This window comes from Schistocerca gregaria, chromosome 8, assembly GCF_023897955.1.
Source record: "Schistocerca gregaria isolate iqSchGreg1 chromosome 8, iqSchGreg1.2, whole genome shotgun sequence".
Lineage (NCBI taxonomy): Eukaryota > Metazoa > Arthropoda > Insecta > Orthoptera > Acrididae > Schistocerca > Schistocerca gregaria.
Window position 1 is genome coordinate 268,560,337 of NC_064927.1, and position 14,792 is coordinate 268,575,128.

General features: G+C 41.5%; 1 protein-coding gene across 2 annotated transcripts in view; it reads right to left on the reverse strand.

Annotated features, from left to right (window-relative positions):
- The window catches only part of LOC126284110 (uncharacterized), a 91,533-nt gene that overhangs the window by 15,040 nt on the left and 61,701 nt on the right, over nucleotides 1-14,792 (reverse strand). For both annotated transcript variants that reach the window (XM_049982770.1, XM_049982769.1), the window contains exons 6-7: nucleotides 14,224-14,386; nucleotides 14,026-14,122 (exon numbers count right to left, since the gene is read on the reverse strand). In XM_049982770.1, coding sequence (XP_049838727.1) covers nucleotides 14,026-14,122; nucleotides 14,224-14,386 — 260 coding nt within the window. The remainder of the gene's footprint in view (nucleotides 1-14,025; nucleotides 14,123-14,223; nucleotides 14,387-14,792) is intronic.

Sequence of the window (14,792 nt, forward strand, 5' to 3'; positions counted from 1 at the left end):
ACATTTACACACATATTCTTCGAGATTTTATTCGAAAATTTTTTTCGAATTTTATTTTTTCGGAAATTATTTTTTCGAAACTTTTTTCGAAAAAATTTTTTTTCGAAATTTTCTTGAATTTCCCCACCCTTTAACGTGGTCTGGAGACAACATAACTACCCAACCTTTGCACCCATTGTTGTTCACCAACCTAAGTTCTGCACATGGTCAACATAGCTCATCTCAAACCAACACTTTTTCGATTTTTTTCACACCTTTATCTCTCCCTATATAAATCTCTATTTACTTTCACTTTAACCTATTACCCTTTCCACCTACTAATACCATGTCAACCTCACAACATCCCTACAACGACCCCATTAAATTTTATTTACATTCCCTCCGCAAACATGTCTTCACCCTAGCCATATTACGCTCCCATATTTTATTTACTCAGGCTTGTCTGACATTTGGCATTACTCCCAAAGGCCTCACACTTAAAGTTCCCATCTCTGGCTGCAATCCTTCTTTCCATCAGTCCTTATACCAGTTCCAAACAGCACAATCCATAGCCCTCACCCGCCTAATCCTTCACCTATACATCGACTCGGCCAATGAACACACCCGTCAACTCCTATCCCAAATCAAAGTCCTTAATCTTTCCTCTCCCACATCCACACCGGCTGTACATAGCATCCTCCTACAGGCCAACCGCAAATTAGAACAACATGCCACCCTCCACCTCAAAAAACTATTCAATCTCCTGGTTTCCCACCTCCGGAAAGGCAACTCACTCACCCTCCACAACTTTTCCAACAAACCTCAACCTCCTCTCATTGCATACAGACCCAGTCTCTCCCATCTACTCAATCTCCCACTTCCAGCTCCACTCCCCCCAACACCTCAAAATTCTAGTCAACTCAATCTGGAACCACAACACCCCAATTCAGTAGTTAACCTTTCCTCCAAACCCCTCTCCCAATCCGAAACCTCTGTCCTATCCAAAGGCCTCACCTTCAGCCCCACTCCCAGGTTCAACCAAACTGCCCTTGTCAAAGATTTACTGTCCTACACTCGTAGTCTCTGCTGGAAATATCACTTTGCCACGAAGAAAAACAATCCTGATCCCACTCCTAATGATCCAACTCCCCAAGACACTATCCAAATTGAACCCTGCCTGCAACAGTTCCGTCCTCCATCACAGCGGGACCCACCTCCTCTTCCTCAAAATCACCCTCTCCAAACCTTCCAGGAATTTCTCACTTCCAGCCTTGCCTCTCAATCATTCTTGAAAAACCTTAATCCTACTCCCAACATCACCACAGTCGAAGCCCAGGCTATCCGTGATCTGAAAGCTGACCGATCCATCATCATTCTTCCGGCTGACAAGGGTTCCACGACCGTGGTACTTGATCGTCGGGAGTATGTGGCTGAGGGACTGCGTCAGCTTTCAGACAACTCTACATACAAAGTTTGCCAAGGTAATCCCATTCCTGATGTCCAGGCGGAGCTTCAAGGAATCCTCAGAACCTTAGGCCCCCTACAAAACCTTTCACCTGACTCCATCAAACTCCTCACCCCACCGACACTTCGCACTCCTACCTTCTACCTACTACCTACTTCCTAAAATTCACAAACCCAAACATCCTGGCCGCCCCATTGTAGCTGGTTACCAAGCCCCCACAGAACGTATCTCTGCCTACGTAGATCAGCACCTTCAACCCATTACATGCAGTCTCCCATCCTTCATCAAAGACACCAACCACTTTCTCGAACGCCTGGAATCCGTACCCGGTCTGTTACCCCCGGAAACCATCCTTGTAACCATTGATGCCACTTCCCTATACACGAATATCCCGCACGTCCAGGGCCTCGCTGCAATGGAGCACTTCCTTTCACGCCGATCACCTGCCACCCTACCTAAAACCTCTTTCCTCGTCACCTTAGCCAGCTTCATCCTGACCCACACCTTCTTCACTTTTGAAGGCCACACATACCAACAATTAAAGGGAACAGCCATGGGTACCAGGATGGCCCCCTCGTATGCCAACCTATTTATGGGTCGCTTAGAGGAAGCCTTCTTGGTTACCCAAGCCTGCCAACCCAAAGTTTGGTACAGATTTATTGATGATATCTTCATGATCTGGACTCACAGTGAAGAACAACTCCAGAATTTCCTCTCCAACCTCAACTCCTTTGGTTCCATCAGATTCACCTGGTCCTACTCCAAATCCCATGCCACTTTCCTAGACGTTGACCTCCATCTGTCCAATGGCCAGCTGCACACATCCGCCCACATCAAACCCACCAACAAGCAACAGTACCTCCATTACGACAGCTGCCACCCATTCCATATCAAACGGTCCCTTCCCTACAGCCTAGGCCTTCGTGGCAAACGAATCTGCTCCAGTCCTGAATCCCTCGACCATTACACCAACAACCTGAAAACAGCTTTCGCATCCCGCAACTACCCTCCCAACCTGGTACAGAAGCAGATAACCAGAGCCACTTCCTCAGCCCCTCAAACCCAGAACCTCTCACAGAAGAACCCCAAAAGTGCCCCACTTGTGACAGAATACTTCCCGGGACTGGATCAGACCTTGAATGTGGCTCTCCAGCAGGGATACGACTTCCTAAAATCCTGCCCCGAAATGAGATCAATCCTTCATGAAATCCTCCCCACTCCACCAAGAGTGTCTTTCCGCCGTCCACCTAACCTTCGTAACCTCTTGGTTCATCCCTATGAAATCCCCAAACCACCTTCCCTACCCTCTGGCTCCTACCCTTGCAACCGCCCCCGGTGTAAAACCTGTCCTATGCACCCTCCCACCACCACCTACTCCAGTCCTGTAACCCGGAAGGTGTACACGATCAAAGGGAGAGCCACGTGTGAAAGCACCCACGTGATTTACCAACTGACCTGCCTGCACTGTGACGCTTTCTATGTGGGAATGACCAGCAACCAACTGTCCATTCGCATGAATGGACACAGGCAGACAGTGTTTGTTGGTAATGAGGATCACCCTGTGGCTAAACATGCCTTGATGCACGGCCAGCACATCTTGGCACAGTGTTACACCGTCCGAGTTATCTGGATACTTCCCACCAACACCAACCTATCCGAACTCCGGAGATGGGAACTCGCCCTTCAGTATATCCTCTCTTCTCGATATCCGCCAGGCCTCAACCTCCGCTAATTTCAAGTTGCCGCCGCTCATACCTCACCTGTCTTTCAACAACTTCTTTGCCTCTGTACTTCCGCCTCGACTGACGTCTCTGCCCTTACTCTTTGCCTTTAAATATGTCTGCTTGTGTCTGTGTATGTGCGGATGGATATGTGTGTGTGTGTGTGTGTGTGTGTGTGTGTGTGTGTGTGTGTGTGTGTGTGTGTGTGTGTGTGTGCGCGCGCGAGTGTACATCTGTCCTTTTTTTCCCCTAAGGGAAGTCTTTCCGCTCCCGGGATTGGAATGACTCCTTACCCTATCCCTTAAAACCCACGTCCTTTCGTCTTTCCCTCTCCTTCCTGAAGAAGCAACCATCGGTTGCGAAAGCTAGTAATTCTGTGTGTGTGTTTGTGTGTTTTGTTCATGTGCCTGTTTGCCGGCGCTTTCCCGCTTGGTTAGTCTTGGAATCTTTGTTTTTAATATATATATATATATATATATATATATATATATATATATATATATATAAAACAGAAAGAAACTTCCACATGGGAAAAATATATTAAAAATAAAGATTCCAAGACTTACCAAGCGGGAAAGCGCCGGCAGACAGGCACATGAACAAAACACACAAACACACACACAAAATTACGAGCTTTCGCAACTGGCAGTTGCTTCGTCAGGAAGGAAGGAAGGAGAGGGAAAAATGAAAGGGTGTGGGTTTTAAGGGAGAGGGTAAGGAGTCATTCCAATCCCGGGAGCGGAAAGACTTCCCTTAGGGGAAAAAAAAGGACAGGTGTACACTCGCGCACACACACACACACATATCCATCCGCACATACACATACACAGACACATACACATATGTCTGCTTGTGTCTGTGTATGTGCGGATGGATATGTGTGTGTGTGTGCGCGCGAGTGTACACCTGTCCTTTTTTTTCCCCTAAGCGAAGTCTTTCCGCTCCCGGGATTGGAATGACTCCTTACCCTCTCCCTTAAAACCCACACCCTTTCATTTATCCCTCTCCTTCCTTCCTTCCTGACGAAGCAACTGCCAGTTGCGAAAGCTCGTAATTTTGTGTGTGTGTTTGTGTGTTTTGTTCATGTGCCTGTCTGCCGGCGCTTTCCCGCTTGGTAAGTCTTGGAATCTTTATTTTTAATATATATATATATATATATATATATATATATATATATATATATATATATATTGCAAGGTCCAGTTACACTACTACTTTTGATCTATACACTCTCCAACCACCTATGTCATATTTGCTTCTACATCTGCCCCAAATTTGAAAATATGTTTAGAATTGCTTTATGATTCGATTTTCAAATGATCCTGCTGTATATTAACCCATTAGCGCCGTGCGTTGTCATATGGCAACGTTTGTAACACTTTTTTTTTTTTTATTGTTGATTCCACGACATCAACGAAGGGAGAGTGTTGGCAGCACTGGATTCCGTTCCGCAAGACTGTAAAGATCACTACAATGCAACAGTTTAAACAATACATTTAAATTCTGCAGCGTAAGCAGTGTTGGAAGTCTTCGTTTGCTGAATGACAAAGAAAAATGGAGTATATGTTTGAGTAAGTATGTTTTACACAGTAACTTACAATATATAATTTGGATATTTAGTATGGTTGTGCTTTAAATACTCAAATATATATTCTTTGGAGGTTACTGCTTGCTGTGAAATAAATTACGTGCATTTGGGCCATTTGAACGTCGGTGTTGCCATATGGCAATGCTCGGTGCTTGTACTCAGTAAAAGGACGAATTTTCTCTTTCTTGTTTTAGAAGAGGTTTCTCGCCTGCTGAGGCGCTGGAGATTCTTTATGACGACGATATTGAAGGTGATGTGTTTGTTGAGTCCCCAGATCCAAATGTAGACACAGATGAAGATTCGGGAAATGAACATGTTGGCGGGTAAGTATGCCTACCGTTGGTTTGTTATTGTTTGTATACTGATGCCGATTTTATTATGATTAGCTGTTTCATTTCTTATTTTTACAGATTATTAGACAACCTGTCCTCTCGTCAATAACGAGCTAATGCTAAAATAAGGATGCCAAATAACGAAAGGATCGGTGTTGATTATCAGAACCATCTGAATCTGAGGTAAGATCTACCTTATTATCAGAGAATATCGTGAACTGGGCTCCTGAAAAAGATACGTTTGGGAGGCGGTGGGAGAAAGGAGCTGATTTTGACACTCAAATTATCTCTACATTTCCAAAACCTGACTACTCAAGGTATGAAAACATGTCGATCATTGACATATTTGAATGTTTCATTGACCAGGAATTTATTGAGCATTTAGCACTATTTCTGAATTTCAGGGCCCAAAAATTACAGCAGGCGAAATACGGTGTTTCATCTCCATTTTGTATGTTAGTGGCTACAGTAAGTTACCTTCTAAAAGAAATTATTGGGACTCAAAAAAGAGGACATGAAAAACTCAGTTGTGTCTCAGTCTCTGAGAAGAGACAGATTTCTACAAGTATGGAGATTTCTGCACTGTGGAGATAACACTAAGATCGACGAAAATGACAAGGCATGGAAAATTCGTCCAGTTATGGAGATGTTGAAGCGCTGCATTGTGAATTTTGTACCTGAAGAACACCTGTCATATGACGAATGTATGGTGAAGTACTACTGCCGCCATGGATGCAAACAATTCATTCATGGTAAGCCAATTAGATTCGGCTATAAAATTTGGAGCCTAAATACCAAAGATGGATATTTGGTGAATTATGAACTGTATCAGGAAAAAGGTCCTAAGGTAAAGGCAGTCTATGAGCAGTTGTTTGGCAAGGCAGCAAGTCCGTTACCTTTTTTTTTTATGAAATTCCTGAAGTGAAGAGAAAACTTTGTTACAACTTCTACATGGACAATTTATTTACAGGGGCATCTCTATTTTCATTTCTCAAGTACTGTGGTGGATACTCTGCCATCGGTACCTGCCCCCCCCCCCCCCCCCAAAAAAAAAAAAAAAAAAAAAAAAAAAAAAAAAAAAAAAAAAAAAAAAAAAACCAACTGAATTCCTAAGGAATGTCCACTGGAAAACAAAACATTATTTTCCAAGAAAGATTGGGGATATTTTGAGACAGCAATAGAGAAGAATGATGGATTATTGTATGTGCGGTGGCTGGACAACTCAGTTGTCACTATCTCTTCTTCATGTGGTGCACAAGAAGTTGGTCAAGTCAAGATATTCTCGCAACTAAGAAAGTGAAATATAATGATTCCCAGACCAAAACTGGATGCCAAATATAATACATATATGGGAGGTACTTATCAGATGGATCAGAATCTAGCATGCTATCACACTGCAATAAGAAGCTAGAAATGGTACTCGTGTCTCTTTACATGAATGTTAGATGTCGCCATACAAAACAGTTGGATTTTTTATAATAAAGCAATAAACCAAATTATTTCTCAGCTTGATTTCAAGAGAGAAGTAGAAACAGTGTACTTGCAAAGACACCAAAATTTACCAAAAGGAGCCGGGACACCACCTGCAACAAGGGCATCTTCCGACAGCTGCATATCAGATTCAATTAGATTTGATAAGACTGACCACCTCGTCCAACACACAGAAGGAAAAAAGAAGAAGAGGTGAGCATACAAGGACTGTAAATCTATTGTGAGAACAATGCGTTCAAAGTATAATGTGGGATTGTGTATTGACTGTTTTATTCCATTTCATGTAAAATAATGCCGAGTTCCAGGTTTGATTTTTGATTATAAAGTATCAATTTTACAATGAAGACTGAACAATAAATTTGCACAAAACTTGTATATGTAACAAGAAATTTCAATAACCTACTTATTTTAATTGAAGTTGTAATCTATATAAATTTAGGTAGTGAAAGCGCCTAGCGTTGCCATATGGCAACATCAAATATATCGCTAATGGCGGTAATGACTTTCGTCAAAACAACTCTGTTGCGTAATTTATGCCTTTTACAGACATAACAACGCATTTAAAAAAAAATCATGAAAAAATTAATTCCAGCGCTAATGGGTCAATTACAGTCAGTTGTCTGGTCATCTCTTAGCTCCTTCCTCATCCGATCCGAGGAATACATTTCAGTTATGGAAGTGTCACCTGCTACAATGATAATGAGCCTATCAACAACAGAATACACGAAGCTAAACAGGAGCCTCATTTTCTCTTCTTTTATGAAGAGCCATTCTATATCCTGCCAGCGTTTGGCAGTGACATGTGAAAAAGCTGCAAGCATTAGTTTCAGTGCGTCTGGCAACTTGACAGTCTTTTTACTTCTCGGGCCAAATCCCACAACTTTGCTCCAGATCAGTTTTGCTGGATTCTTATTGTAATGATACAGTAGCAAATGTAAAAATGCAGCACTTGTATGTTGTGCTCGATGCTGTGAAAATTACTGTTTTTCATGTTTCGTAGATACTTATCTACCTCTGTGGTGTGAAACAATGGACACAGTCCAGATAAAGAGGATTTGGTTTTTCATTTTTGCGTTAAAAAATTAAACTGTTATGTTTTCTTAATTTAAGCAACTTTTATGAACAGTCTTTCATAAAAGATCCATAATTAAGAAATTGTATTTCAAATGAAAACAGGAATTTTGCATCCAATATGCAATCAATCATAAACAAGAAGATGGATATTATTCATAAAAAATGATGAGTTGTATAATTATGAGATGTAGGTATTGCAATTTGAACAAGGGAGAAAGAGGGGGGGGGAGACGTTACTGGGGTGTTTTGAACCAATGAACGATTACCTGCATTAGGTTTACATTCCACTACACTACTAACTGAGCTACATTAACGACGTGGGCTAATGTATCAACTGTATTACATACAGTGGCTGAGAAAATGTCAAAGTTGATTATCTCTGTAAATTTATGAAAAACATTAAGAACAGCCTATTTCTCAGCACTTTTTAATATACTCCACACACACACGTTTCACTACAGAACAGAAAGCAGCCTCACCCATTTTCGTACTGCGACCCGCGCGACGATCGGAGCACAACACTGCAGACTGTGTGACTGTACACGATTTTTGAAATAAATACTACTTAGCTAAAGTGTGATTAAGTTGATGGCTGTTAGTACAGTTGTACACCTTTGATTTTCATTTAATGTAACTTAGTACTAATGTATCTAATACGTAAGAAGAACCTACTTCCAAGAGCATAACACCATCCATGTACCTGTGCTACTGCTTCTGACCAATCATCATCTTTGTGTTTGTTTACATCATTATTCTCATGATGAACAGATTATATATGGAAACATCGCACTCACACGACGTTCCACAAAGTAACATTTAGCGAACCTGAACTCTTTAGTTTTGCAGGAGGCATGATTGAAGTTCAATCTCAGCAAAAGTGATTTTTTTCAGTTTATTGGAGTACCTAGGCCACGTCTTTCCTCATGAAAATATAATAGCAATGAAGAAACACACCTAAGCAATTGCATCCATGCTTCAGCCTGAGACTGGTTTGATGCACCTCTCCATGCTACTCTATCCTGTGCAAGATTCTTCATCTCCCAGTACTTACTGCAACATACATCCTTCTGAATCTGCTTAGTGTATTCATCTCTTGGTCTCCCTCTACGATTTTTACCCTCCAATGCTAAATTTGTGATCCCTTGATGCTTCAGAACATGTCCTACCAACCGGTCCCTTCTTCTTGTCAAGTTCTGCCACAAACTCCTCTTCTCCCCAATCCTATTCAACACATCCTCATTAGTTATGTGATCTACCCATCTAATCTTCAAGATTCTTCTGTAGCACCACATTTCGTAAGCTTCTATTCTCTTCTTGTCCAAACTATTTGTCATCCATGTTTCACTTCCATACATGGCTACAATCCATACAAATACTTTCAGAAAAGACTTCCTGACACTTAAATCTAAACTCGATGTTAACAAATTTCACTTCTACAGAAACACTTTCCTTGCCATTGCCAGTCTACATTTTATATCTTCTCTACTTCCACCATCATCAGTTATTTTGCTCCCCAAATAGCAAAACTCCTTTACTACTTTAAGTGTCTCATTTCCTAATCTAATTCCCTCAGCATCACCCGACTTAATTCGACTACATTCCATTATCCTCGTTTTGCTTTTTTTGGTCTTCTTCTTATATCTTCCTTCCAAGACACTGTCCATTCCGTTGCACTGCTCTTCCAAGTCCTTTGTTGTCTCTGACAGAATTACAATGTCATCGGGGAACCTCTTCTCCATGGATTTTAATACCTACTCCAAATTTTTCTTTTGTTTCGTTCACTGCTTGCTCAATATACAGATTGAATAACATCGGGGAGAGACAACAACCCTGTCTCACTCCCTTCCCAACCATTGCTTCCCTTTAATGCCCCTCAACTCTTATAACTGCCATCTGGTCTGTGTACAAATTGTAAATGGATTTTCGCTCCCTGTATTTTACCCCTGCCACCTTTAGAATTTGAAAGAGGGTATTCCAACCAACATTGTCAAAAGCTTTCTCTAAGTCTACAAATGCTAGAAACGTAGGTTTGCCTTTCCTTAATCTTTCTTCTAAGATAAGATAAGGTCAGTATTGCCTCACGTGTTCCAACATTTCTACAGAATCCAAACTGATCTTACCCAAGGTCAGTTTCTACCAGTTTTTCCATTCATCTGTGAAGAATTCGCGTTAGTATTTTGCAGCTGTGACTTATTAAATTGATAGTTCTGTAATTTTCACATCTGTCAACACCTGCTTTCTTTGGGATTGGAATTATTATATTCTTCTTTACGGCTGAGGGAATTTTGCCTGTCTCATACGTCTTGCTAACCAGATGGTAGAGTTTTGTCAGGTCTGGCTCTCCCAAGGCCGTCAGTAGTTCCAATGGAATGTGGTCTACTACCGGGGCCTTGTTTCAACTCAGGTCTCTCAGTGCTCTGTCAAACTCTTCACGCAGTATCATATCTTCCATTTCAACTTCATCTACATCCTCTTCCATTTCCATAATACTGTCCTCAAGTACATCGCCCTTGTATAGACCCTTTATATACTCCTTCCACCTTTCTGCTTTCCCTTCTTTGCTTAGAACTGGGTTTCCATCTGAGCTCTTGATATTCATACAAGTGGTTCTCTTATCTCCAAAGGTCTCTTTAATTTTCCTGTAGGCAGTATCCATCTCACCCCTCGTGAGATAAGCCTCTACATCCTTACATTTGTCCTCTAGCCATTGCTGCTTAGCCATATTGCACTTCCAGTCGATCTCATTCTTGAGACGTCTGTATTCCTTTTTGCCTGCTTCATTTACTGCATTTTTATATTTTCTCCTTTCGTCAATTAAATTCAGTATCTCTTCTGTTACCCAAGAATTTCTACAAGCCCCCATCATTTTACCTACTTGATCCTCTGCTGCCTTCACTACTTCATCCGTCAGAGCTACCCATTCTTCTTCTACTGTATTTATTTCCCCCATTCCTGTCAACTGTTCCCTTATGCTCTCCCTGAAACTCTGTACGACCTCTGGTTTAGTCAGTTTATTCAGGTCCCACCTCCATAAGTTCCCACCTTCTTGCAGTTTCTTCTGTTTTAATCTACAGTTCATAACCAATAGATTGTGGTCAGAGTGCAAATGTGCCCCTGGAAATGTCTTACAATTTAAAACCAGGTTACTAAATCTCTGTCTTACCGTTATATAATCTATCTGATACCTTCTAGTATCTCCAGGATTCTACCATGTATACAACCTTCTTTTATGATTCTTGAACCAAGTGTTAGTTATGATTAAGTTATGCTCTGTGCAAAATTCTACCCGACACCTTCCTCTTTCATTTCTCACTCCCAATCCATATTCACCGACTATGTTTCCTTCTCTCCCTTTTTGTACTCTCGAATTGCAGTCACCCATGAATATCAAATTTTCGTCTTCCTTCACTACCTGAATAATTTCTTTTATCTCATCATACATTTCATCAATTTCTTCATCTGCAGACCTAGTTGGCATATAAACTTGTACTACTGTAATAGGCATAGGCTTCGCATCTAACTTGGCCACAATAATGCGTTCACTATGCTGTTTGTAGTAGCTTACCCACATTACTATTTTTTTTATTCATTATTAAACCTACTTCTGCATTACCCCTATTTGATTTTGTATTTACGACCCTGTATTCACCTGATCAAAAGTCTTGTTCCTCCTGCCCCCGAATTTCACTAATTCCCACTATATCTAACTTTAACCTATCCATTTCCCTTTTTAAATTTTCTAACCTACCTGCCCAATTAAGAGATCTGACATTCCACGCTAGTTTTCTTGCTAGTGATAATGACGTCCTCTTGAATAGTCCCCGCCCAGAGATCCGAATGGGGGACTATTTTACCTCCGGAATATTTTACCCAAGAGGACCCCATCATCATTTAACCATACAGTAAAGCTGCATGCCCTTGGGAAAAATTACGGTTGTAGTTTGCCCTTGCTTTCAGCCGTTCGCAGTACCAGCACAGCAAGGCCGTTTTGGTTAGTGTTACAAGGCCAGATCAGTCAATTATCCAGACTGCTGCCCCTCCAACTACTGAGAAGGCTGCTGCCCCTCTTCCAAATTGAAAAAGAAACACTGGGCATTGCATTCACATTGAATAAATTTCATATGTCTTGATGGTACCAAGTTCCACTTGGTAGCAGACCATACGCTGTTGAGATCATCATTCAGTTCAACAGTTCAAGTCCCAGATCATTCTGCTCATTCGCTCCAGTGCGGGGCATTGTTCCTATCAAGATAAACCTATGTAAACCACTTCAGAAGCACATCCCAGCATGCAAATGCTGACACCCTTTCCTGCCTACCCCTGGGCCATAATACAAGTAAATAAAGAGGAAATTCTTTGCTTCTACCTGGACGATAAGGCTCAACTGGCCATTGGCAATTTTTCCATTATGGGAGACCGCACTGCTGTCACCACAGAGGTGGACACTGCTCTCAAACAAGTTTGCACCTTCATCATGAGGGTGTGGCCAGAGCTATTGGCCAGGCAACAATTTCCTCCTCTTCAGCATTGCCTCTGCGGGTGTGGTTTCTCTTAACCACAAACCACACAGCACTGGATGCTGTGATTCCACCAACCTTTCAGCAGCAGATCCTACATTTACTGCATCAGGGGCATTGGAGCACTTCCAGGATCAAGCTGCTCGCTCAGCACCACACTTATTGGCTGGACATCAAATGAGAAATAGAGAGCCTTGTCTGTTAATGCAACACATGTGTGGAACAACAGATGATCCCATGTCAGGTTTTTTTTTTTTTTTTTTTTTTTTTTTTTGCCTATGCCAGTATGCACGAAATCTTGGGGATGAATGCATTTCAATTTTGCAGGCCCGTTCCTCAACACCATGTGGCTCATTGTCACAAATTTTTTCCAAGTTCCTGTACAGTGTTAACTGCCATACAACCACAGTAGAATACAGTGACGGTGCTGTCAAATATTTCCGCTACCGATGGCCTACTGCAGACATGAGGTCTTTGAGAATTTCTACACTAAGAATGGAGTGAAGTTTGTGTGTTTGCACCCTTTCCATCCCCAATCAAATGAAGAGGTTGAGAGATTCACTCAGACATTAAAACAGCACATGAAGACGTATGTCCAAGATCCTTCTACCCAAGATGCCGTGACTTATCGGGCAACATCATTTGCTCACAAGAGCCCATCAGAGCTGTTCACTTCCGCATTTACTGCTGCCAGCACTCAGGCCCCCGCCCTGCCCCACCGTTTCTCTCACCTCTCCAAAATTCCAATCTGGTACACGAGACTAGAGGTATAGGCCAACAGGATCAGTGATTCCCAGCCACCATTTGTCAGAAACACGAACAACAAGTTTTTACACTTGATACCAGGGACCAGACCACCACTCAACACCAGAACCAGCCTCGGTTATGGAACTGTGCCCCCCAGTCTTATGATTCTAATATTTCCACACACCTCATTCTTTGATGGAAGAAGACCTCATGCTTGAGCCTGCTCCCCCCATCTTCCTCCACCTGCCTCCCTATAATTCCACTGTTAATTGTTCCAGGAAACCATGGCCTGAGAGGCGAGTCTGGCCTCGTCACCAGATTCTGCATCCCAAGGCAGGCCAGTGCTTTGGACCGATTTAAGGCAGCCAGGATCATCTCCAAAGGTTGCACAAGTGAGGCAGCCACCATTCTGGAGCCCAGATGTCGTGACATAGCCTCCAATGTCCACCACCTCAATATTTGGTGGTTGTTTCACTCCTGACTTGTTTTCACCTACAGCCCATTTCATGTTATTGCACAGTGTGCTCTCATGTGTTGTACCGCATAAATTCATTTGTGTTTTGTGCCACAACAGATATATTCAAGAAAGAGATAATACTCTATTTTAGGCAGAGTACTACTTTGTGACTAGTCAGTCACAATGCAGGGGTCACGAGTAAATAAGAATAATACATGGGGTTTTTTTTTGTGGAACAAGGAGGGAGGGTGCTTCCTGCCAGTAAAGGCTTTGGAAAAGATTCAACATATTTGAATGGTGACTACTTGTCACTGTATGTACAGTGTTAATTGCACCACAATAGCCAGCATTATGTGCCTTAGTCACCTGTAGTAATAAACCTGTCAGCTGTCTGAAGACCAGTACATGCTCTGAAATTTCTATTGTGCCTATCACATTTCACACTTACCTTCAACTCTTTACCTGAACTCAGATTTTTTAAATCTGATTTATGTCTCCCTTCTTTAGCATTTGCATTAAACTTTTCTGTTTTTCTCTAACACAGTGTAGTTTCAAGAAGAAAAATTTTAATTATGAACACCGAGAAGTTCACATTTTAACTCTTTCTTAAACTGAAAGCAGATATTTGAGTTCCTTACACACAGTTAATGTTACCTTGTTTAATTCTGGTATGTAAATAGTAGGCATGTCAAATCCAGTCCTATTCAAACCAGGCCGCTTACACAATTCTTGAACAATCTGCATCATTACTCTGGAAAAAAGGAGAAAGAGAGATTACAGGAGAAGTGGGATTAATATAGTATCAAATACTGTCACTAGAAAGTGACTACAAAAATCATACAGAATTCATACCTTTGTCGATCAGACTCATCCCCAGCATCATCTGCCTTGGACAAATAAAAACGCATTTTTTCTGTTTGGGTTTTATTTAAGGCCTCAACTAGGTTGAGAGTTCTTTTACAAAGTGCCTGGCCAATTGGGTCAAAGAAAACGAACACCAAATCAGCCATCTTTCCTGTAAAAAGACAGAAAAATAAGTACAACATGATAGACAAAACTTCATTATTTAATGCGAAGGAAAAAAAGGTGAGTCATTTACAAAAATCAATACAAATACCAAAACCGTATTAATGTACATATTTAGTATTTTTCAGAAACCGACAGACAGACCGATTAGTGAGTAACAGATCGAGCCATCCAGCAATCCATAAAAAAGGCATACTTTCATGCAGTGATATACAGAATGACAAATCTTTAACTTGATGAAATGAGATTTACAAAAAATAGAAATCCTAATAAAATTACCCAAAGTAAACAATTTTGATCCACAAATAACTAAATGAATGCATGCGTACCCCCTCCCTCCAGCTCTCAGGGAAAGGGAAAGAATATAGTGTAGTTTTTTTATTTCTTTCAAGAAA